Source organism: Anolis carolinensis, chromosome 1 (assembly GCF_035594765.1).
Source record: "Anolis carolinensis isolate JA03-04 chromosome 1, rAnoCar3.1.pri, whole genome shotgun sequence".
NCBI classification, from domain to species: Eukaryota; Metazoa; Chordata; class Lepidosauria; order Squamata; family Dactyloidae; genus Anolis; species Anolis carolinensis.
The window spans coordinates 29250779-29260010 of NC_085841.1; the positions used below are offsets into that span (position 1 = coordinate 29250779).

The window sequence follows — 9232 nt, forward strand, 5'->3', positions numbered from 1 at the left end:
GTAAGCATGGGCAAACTTAAGCTCTTAGGAATTGTGGGAGTTGAATCCAAAACACCTGAGGGCCCAAGTTTGCCCATGCCTGTTTTGGACCAAGACAGAAATTAAAATGAAGGAAAATATTTTTGTCTCTATTCATGGTTTACCATCTAACAAGACAAGGTCAATCTATGTATGTTTTACTCAGATGTGCTAGTTTGTGAAAAAACCAAGGGTTTATTTCACTAATTTGCTGTAAAATTACCTTTCAGACAAGTGAAGAGGAAGAATTAGAGGAAGAGGAGCAGGCAGAGGAAGATAGAAAATCTGTCAAAGAAGAGGAACTTGAAATCCAGATTGATCCTCCGCCGATTGTTGCTTCTGCACCTATTAACCTGCCTTCTCTGCAAAGCATCATGCTTCCTGTCACCTCATTTTCCTGTGAAATGCCAGACTGTGGAGCTGTAGGTGTATTTGATAATGGTTAATAGTCATTGCAGAAACAAGTGGGTGTGAAGGGAGAAGGGCTTGTGCAGATTCTTTTGTATAGAAATCAAGAAATTGTTATTACAGGCAGAATCTGGAAAGATTGAGGACATTATAGCACAAGGGTGGGAGTATGCAATTATGGCTGTTTAATATTGTGTGATCAAACTGCTTATTGATAATGTTGTTGCATGCCAGTTGCATTTCATGTTTGTTATTTGTCTTTTAATTCCTGGGAGAAACATTTTTGCCTTCGTTTTCCAAACAGTACATTTCTGCCCCTGAAAAAATATAATGAATAGTGAAATCTCAGATGTAGCACAATGAGCCCCCAACCCTAAAGTTCCAAGAACAGAACAAATTTGGAAGACATTTATTTTAATATTTTATATATAGCTTTTTAACAAAAAGTGGGTTATAAACTAAAACCATAATGGAAATAATAAAATACTTAATATTAAGGAATTTCATGATATATTAAAACAAAAAATATATAAATTGCTTTTTTAAAAAACTCTTTACTAGCACTACCACAGTTCTGACAAATGTGAAAGTTTGATTCTTTTACTCTGTTTAAACAATTATATTCTGATTTTCTTGTAAATTAAGCTCAAAGCAGATTCCTGAAGATAGGAAATAACCTCTATATCTGCTTCATTGTGTAGTGTTCATATGTGTTGAAGGTAATTCATATGAATGGACATCTAGCAGAAGGCTAGACAGTGTGTGTATTCACAATGTCAGATATTCCCTTGCTGCTCTTTATACACACAGCATGTGTTCATGCTGGTTGGTAAATTCTGAGAGTCAAGGGAACAATTGACTTTTCCAGACTTTGGACATGCCTCAGAGAACAATTTAATGGGTTGCTGTAAATCTTTTGGGCTGTATGGCCATGAACATGACCATTAGAGATGTGAGTGAAATTTTTTCCTTCGTTTCCTTTGTACTATTGTTTTGTTTTGACCATTCGTCTAAACACAACAAATAATGGCAATTTCATAGGAAATGAGAGGCGACATGAAAATGAAAACTGCACAGTCATTGTGCTTGCTTTCGTTTTTCTTTTGTTTCGGCCCCGTAACAATAAACAGGTACTGACAGATGGCTGCTTTCCCATTACAGCTGATGTGTACCAATGGGTGTTAATAATAATATTAATATAAATAACAATAGTTATCCTGGGATCCTAAGGTGAGTCTGAGAGAGGAGTCTTCCCCATTATATCTGATGTGTACAAATGGGTCTTAATAATATTAATATTCATATTAATAACAATAGTTACTCTGGAACCCAAAATTGAGTTTGGGAGAGGAGTGCTGATGTGTGCCAATCTGTGTTAAGAATAATAATGATAATAATAATAATAATAATAATAATAATAATAATAATAATAATAATAATAATATTAATAACAATAGTATTCTGGGGAAAACCCAAACGTTTTAAAAGTTGGTGGGCTGAAAGGAGTCGAATGCCCTCTGTGTGGTGATTTTCACACCTCTAGCCCAAAAACCGAGGGTGGGTGGAGTGAGTCTTTAGAAGCCCTCTCATTGCAGCCAATGGTCCAAAATTTTTTGTTTTGTTTGTAAGCCAGACGAAAATTCTGTTCGTATAGGCACCCCGTTTTCTTTAGCAGGACCAAAAACGAAAATGAGACAAAACGAATGAAACTACACAAAACGAACAGCAATTCCATACAAAAGCACAACACTAATAAATATATAAACTTTATTACGGCACAACACTAATGGCCATACAGCCCAAAAGACTCACAGCAGCCCAGTGATTCCGGCTATGAAAACCTTAGACAATACATTGAACATCTCTATGGGGAGAAACTGTTCCAAGATACAATGAAATTGGAAAAGGAGAGAAAACTTCTGGAACATGGCCATACAGCCCGAAAGACTCACAGCAACCCTGTGATTCCAGCCATGAAAGCCCTTGACAATACACTGAACAATTTAATGGTTTGTTCTTGATATTTTGTCTTGTTTTCCTCCCTAGATGTTCAGCTCCAGACAGGCCCTGAATGGCCACGTTCGCATTCATAGCAGCACAATCTCTGCAGTCAAATCTCGCTCTGGAGGTGCTGGCACAAAGCAGAAGCCCACCTCCCAGAACAACGACTACTGCTCTCTCAAGAGCTCCCCAGCTCACAGTACCACGAGTGGCGAGACTGACCCACCCACAGTTTTCCCTTGCAAAGAATGTGGCAAGTGAGTAAACATGCATCCATGATAACACAGAGGTATTTGCTATTCCCCATTAAAAACCACAGATGAAAATAGAGCCCCATTGAGATAAGAGAGGTGTTGCCACATTCTTGTTGGTAATTCTGACACGATCAAAGGCAGACAACTTCTGATGGTTTCCAGGGGCTTTTTGAAGGGTGAGTGTGTGCGGTATATGTGAGAAATAGTGAGCTTCAGGACACATTGGGGACTTGTGGCATGTCATATTGTCACTGTTCATCCTTTTATGAACAATGACAACATTGTAATGTTATCACCTGTTTTCAAGATGGCAACCGGCTATTGTGAGATGCCAGCATTATGTAATGGCTTGAGTGTTGGACAAGGACTCTTGGAGACTAGGATTCAAATTTCCACTTTGCTATGGAAATCCACTGGCTCTTGTTGGACAAGTCATACCTTCTCAGCCTAAGTAAGTATAGGGTTGCGATGTGTCAGAAGTAACCTGAAGGCACACAACACCAACCATAGTTAACCATCATGAGCCAGACTTGCTTTATGGTGCTAGTTGCCATGGAAATTAAAATTCCAGTAAACTTGATGGGATTGATTTCTGAACATAATATGGTGCTACATATTTGCTTTCAAGAAGCAGAATTTGCACATCCAGAAATGTGCAAATTCAACTGGTGTCACATTGCTATCCTGTTAATTACTTACGTATGTCCAAGTCCCACAGTGGCCCATATAGCATGGTCACTACAACTACCAGCATCCTTCTAGCCATCATAGTCATCAAGGGATTCTGGGGGTTGTAGTCCAAAAAGTAACTTTTCCAAGTTATGATTTGTTATCCATTCAATTGACATTCACCAGATTTTAGGACATGAATTGTAAAACACACATAGACAGACACAGCCTCATGTTCAGAAGTATTGCTCCTCCTTAAATATGTCGCCTTCTCACTTCCTTTTTCTTTTGCCATGCTCCAGGATGTTTTTCAAAATCAAAAGTCGCAATGCACACATGAAAACACACCGGCAACAAGAAGAGCAGCAAAGGCAGAAAGCCCAAAAGGCTTCTGTGGCAGCGGAAATGGCAGCTACAATTGCAAGGACTACGGGGCCAGTGGGACATGACTTGATTCCACTGGATCATCTGGATTTGATAAAACAGGTTGAACAAGTTGACCTTGGGAGTGATGTGGTTCAGGAACTGGGTGCAGTCATTGACAGTGCCGAAGTGATAGACCCTGCCCTCCTACTGGAAGAAGACAACACAGAATTACTTCAGGATGATGTTGAGCTGTAAAGCCAGAATCGCAGTCTATAAAATTGCAGGTGCCACTTGAAATTGGTTGCCTCCACAGAGAAGGGCTAGATCTCAATTTCTGTGTATTTGCTTGTTTTTCCGCTATGTGAATATATGGAGCGTTTTCTCAAATTGGTGGGGGGCGGGGACAAACTGATTGTTGTTACTGTTTTTTATTTCAATAACTTGCTTTCAAAATATGCAGAGCTGTTAATGGTTTCTCTTCTACCTATCATAGAAACAGGTATGTTGTTAGAAGTTGGGGTTTTTCTTTCCTTTTTGTTTTATGAAAAGCCCCAAATTCTTTAGTTCCTCAGGGTTTTATTCCTCCTCTTCCATGAGCCAACACAATACAATTATAAATGTTTTAATGTCTGTGATGACAAAGAGTGCTTCCAAATGGACCAGTTTAATCATCCATAGTTGTCAGTATAATAAACACAGCTTGAACCCAGAGAGAAAGACTGCACACATCTTCCCATTCAAACAAAGGTTTAAAACAATAACATTGAAATGTTTATTTTCAGGACTAGACACTTCTGGACCATCGCACCAGCATAATTATGGGAGTTGCAGTCCTAGAAAGTTTGCCAGGTTCTGAAAAACCTTTTATCCTAAATCCAAAGCTAAGTCCAAACTAGAATCAGATTTTCATAAATGTTGATTTAGCCTTTAGTTTGTTCAGTGAGTCTATTCTAATTCAAAAAGCAGTTGTAGTTTAGCCTATTTAGAGTCATGTTTTATGCCAGTGGTAAACAATTCCTACAGAACTGGTGCACACAGGATGTTGGTGGGCTCTCCGCTCCCGGCATATCCATATTGGACTTGCGTTTTCTTTCATTTGAATGTTTTTACACTCAAAATGCTCTTCTCATCTTCTAGGAGGCATGAGGGTCATTATCACTTTAGATAATGACCGGTTTTAGGGTTTTTACAAATTGCAAAGTAAACTGGTTTACTTTTTGGTTTCCAGAAGGCCTCTGCTGGACCTCAAATAGCCTGACAGACACAGAGAAGTTGTTCCCTTCACACCTAACGGGAATGAGGTCATTTTTAGTTAAAAGATAAGCAAAAGAACAAGTGGTTAGGGACCTTATACAGAGCATTGGGACCTATGTATGGCTTACAGACTGCACTTTACCCATGCTGCACTGAACAAATAATGGTGGGTACACAAAATTATTAATCCCTTCCTAGGGATTTCATCTTGCAAGAACTTTCCAATAACTCATCTCTGTACCCTGCTTTTATTCTTTTTTCTGAGCCAGACATGCATAGTTGTTTGCAATCCTGATCACTGTGTATAAATGTTAAAATTATAAGGATCATATGAGTCCCATTACTCTGCGCATGCCCAGTCATGAGTATTATCCTAGAGCCAAATTTTAAGAAAAAACAGAGTTCGGTAGTCTAAGAAAAAAAATCTCTTACACCCCAACTCTATCTACATTGTCAAATTCTGAACTCAGGATTAAAAACTGACATGATAAAATGAAAGTTAATCCCTCAGATCATTAGATCGCTAAACATTTCTCTGTATGGAGCATCCCTTCCCAAGGTCGTAAGGAGAAAAGTGGCACGCTTTGAACCTCTCCACAGTAAGCCAAGATGTTCATACAAATTTGTGACAGGAAACAGTTTTAGGCACCGGCTTTCCAGGCAATATTAGCCCCAAATTAATTTCAGATTGGATTCTGCATGGGAAAACAATGAATCAGGCCTATATAAGAGTTTACAAGTTAACGCTCAGAATGTGAAAAACTCAGGTTTCGACTTTTGGGAATATTGAAAGCTTTCCAAGCAGTCAACAAACATTGCAAAGATTTTTCCTTTTAAAGTCATACCGGCATGGAAATACTTTAATCCCTGGTCATTAATTTTACTTGTTCTTCAAAGGAAGATTAGCCAAGAGAGAATTGGGGATGAAAGCCAATCATGGTCTGTCTTCAGATTGAAAGTTGTAGACTGAGAGTCTTCAGAATCCTCAAAAGTTGAGACTTTTCCGCGTTTTGTCTTTACTTGTATGCTAAAAAGGTGTAGTTGGGTGCTAGAAAAGAATTAGTCAAGCCAAAAGGGAAAAATAATTACAAGCCAAAAGGGAATAAGAATTACACTTCACCTCCAACACGATCGTTCATATTTTCTTTCATTGTATATCACTGTTTATAATGCACCTTGTTTACCTCATTTAGGGGGAAGTTAATATTGGCCTTGTATCGAATAATACATGTATCAAAATTTATTGGAGTCCTTGGCCATGACAATTAAAAATATATTAAGTTAAAATCCACAAGAAATAAAATATTTACACTCAAGTTTGCAGTCCACTAGGTTACATGATCATAGATTTTTATCAGCATTTTGTAGCAGCTTAGACAAATTCTGCTATTATTTAACTTATATAAACTATGAGGTGGTTGGGTTTTTTTGGTTTTTTTTCACAATGGAGAAACAACTTTTTTAGTAGTGAACAAGAGGAGCTTTTCCAGGGTTTTGGGGAAAGAGCAACTAAACAAATAATGTGAGCTGTCTTCCATTCCTTCTTTATCCTGAATGTAAAAGTTGGGTCTATTCAGCACAGTGGTCTTTACAGCAGAAAGACTAGAAATAATGTAATTTCTGGGAATTTGCCCACAGCCCCTCCTTTCCTATTGTCCCAGGAGAGCAGATGATACATAGTTCTTGCAACAGAGCCTTCCAAATTGATTGGTTTGATTTACATTTCAATACCTGAGAAGCTACACAAGAGACTGCATGGAAATTGCTTGTTAATTGAGACACCTGTTTAAAACATTAAGCCTTCCTTAATTTGAAGATGTTTTCCAGATGTTTCTGAACTGAAGATCACACACACAATTGAATTTACTGGCTAGAACAAATGGGAGGTGCCATCCAAAAAACTGGAGCGCATGTTTCCTATATGTGCTATATATCTGTGTTCTAAAATATGTCTGTACTGGTTGGTGATTGAAATTTGCAGCTAGAAGCTGATACTACCTATTTAGTATTCTTACACAGGTAGAAGAATTGCTGTTACTGTGATCACTATAGTCAATAATAATAAAAATACTTTATTTATTGGCTGCCCTATTCCCCTGAGGGGACTCAATTGATAGATAAGGCCACAGTGCTTTGGTTATCAAATGTTGCAGGAGAACATTGGGAGACATAAGTACAATATAATGCCAGAATTAGGGGTTTCTGGAAGTCCCCCCCCCCCCAAAGTAAACTTTTCAAGCTGTGAAGCATAAGCACGGTGTAGTAGCTTCAGAACCACAGGGTTATTGTAGTAACAAGTGAATAAGTCCTAAAGGTATGTTTTATTTTACGCCAGTGGTGGCTAGCCTTTGCTCCTCCAGGTGATTTTGTGCTCCCAGAATTCCTCATAATTGGACAAGCTGTCCAGGGCTTCTGGAAATTGGAGTCCCAAACTGGAGGACCAATGTGTGACACCATTGTTTTATGCTGCCAGAAACAATACAGAGATTTGGATGTGGCTTACAGGAACCAAAGAGAATATCAAAATAACCCCTGGAAAAATATTGGTGCATGTTTAACCTTTCTATGTAAATCCTGTATTCCTAAAAAAGTGTAGTGATACATATGATCACAACTTTTTTAATTTTGTAGAAATTTTGGGATATTGTTCCTCCTATGCTTATGTTTCACGTGTATGACAGCATGGTTTCTATTGCAAGTTAGATTTAAAATGTACATAACAAAAGAAAAAAAAGAAAAATATTTTTATGGAGAAATCTTATTTTCAGACATATTTTACTGTTGTTTTCTTGTTACAGAAAGACTATAAATAATTTAAAATGTTTGTGTAAAAAAAGGTTATAGGGAAAAATACTGTAATTCTTTTTATTTTAAAGTAAAACTTGCCTGTTATGGCTTAATTGCACCTGATCTGCATGTGCTTTAACTTCAGGATGTAATTTATTCAGGTTTGCACTAAAATGCTTTAATTTCATATTATATGACATAGTAAAGTTTTTGATGGTTTCCCTTTTGGGAGGGGTGCATTTTGGGGGTAAGAATCTCGTTTGGTACATGGAGGGAGGGAGAGAGAGAGCGGGAGAGAGAGAGCGCTCACTTTGTATAGAATATGTCAGCCTTTTCTTATATGGACAAATAATTGTATTTGTAAAATCAAAGGGAATCTGTGTAAGCATTCTGCCAAAAAAGGACAGTATTTTATACTTTTTATATGATGTACTTTGTTAATTTTTATTTTGTTTGTTCACAGGGTGAAAAAAATCTTTTAAATAAATTAATATACATTTAAAATGTGTACAGACTTTTTTAAAAATGACTGGGTTCATTAACTTACCAGTGGACAGTTTATACTAAATTAAAAGTAGTGACTAGTGGTGTGTCAGAAGGCTTAGTTATGATGCTATTCATAATCTTTATTTAAGATCTTCATCGATGACTTGGATGACAGGAGAGATAGAAGGTACTCTTACCATGTTTTCCCGAAAATAAGACAGTGTCTTATATTAATTTTTGCTCCCAAAGATGCTCTAGGTCTTATTTTCAGGGGATGTCTTATTTTTCCATGAAGAAAAAATCACATTTATTGTTGAACAAAAAAATGAACATTTATTATATATTGTACAGTAGTTGTCATCATAAACCGGCATAACCAGACAAACTGTGAATCCTATCAAGAATTTCTTGTTACTACCAATATTTCCATGTACAACACTTTATGGTTTGTACATTTACCAGTCTTGCATGCATTCTGTTTGGCGGGCATGCTTACAAACAAAAACTTTGCTAGGTCTTACTTTCGGGGGAGGCCTTATATTTAGCAATTCAGCAAAACCTCTACTAGGTCTTATTTTCTGGGGATGTCTTATTTTAGGGGAAACAGGGTACCAATTTTGCAGAAGACACCAAAGGACAGGATCAGAATCTAAAATGACTGTAGATTTGAGAGCTGGGCCAAAACTAACAAAATGCATTTCAACAGGGAGAAATGTACAGTACAGTACTACACTTAGGCAGAAAAAAAATGAAATGCAAAGATACAAAATGGGTGACGCTTGGCTTGACAACAGTCCATAAGAGAAAGATCTTGGAGTCTTAGTAGATCTCAAGCTGAACATGAGCCAACAGTGTGTTGCATCATCTTAAAAGGCCAATGGGATTTTGGACTACATCAAAAGGAGTCTAATGTCTAGATTGAGGGAAGTCATTGTGCCTCTGTAGTCTGCTTTGATTAGACCTCACCTGGAATACTGTGTCCAGTTCTG

The 9232-nt window shown here is 37.5% G+C and overlaps 1 protein-coding gene across 3 annotated transcripts in view; it reads left to right on the plus strand.

The window, feature by feature from the left end:
* The window catches only part of trerf1 (transcriptional regulating factor 1), an 88169-nt gene extending 79908 nt beyond the window's left edge, over positions 1 to 8261 (plus strand). For all 3 annotated transcript variants that reach the window (XM_062971653.1, XM_008125794.3, XM_008125793.3), the window contains 3 exons: positions 249 to 440; positions 2473 to 2684; positions 3653 to 8261. In XM_062971653.1, coding sequence (XP_062827723.1) covers positions 249 to 440; positions 2473 to 2684; positions 3653 to 3971 — 723 coding nt within the window. In that variant the 3' untranslated portion in view covers positions 3972 to 8261. The remainder of the gene's footprint in view (positions 1 to 248; positions 441 to 2472; positions 2685 to 3652) is intronic.
* Positions 8262 to 9232: the final 971 nt, after the last annotated feature.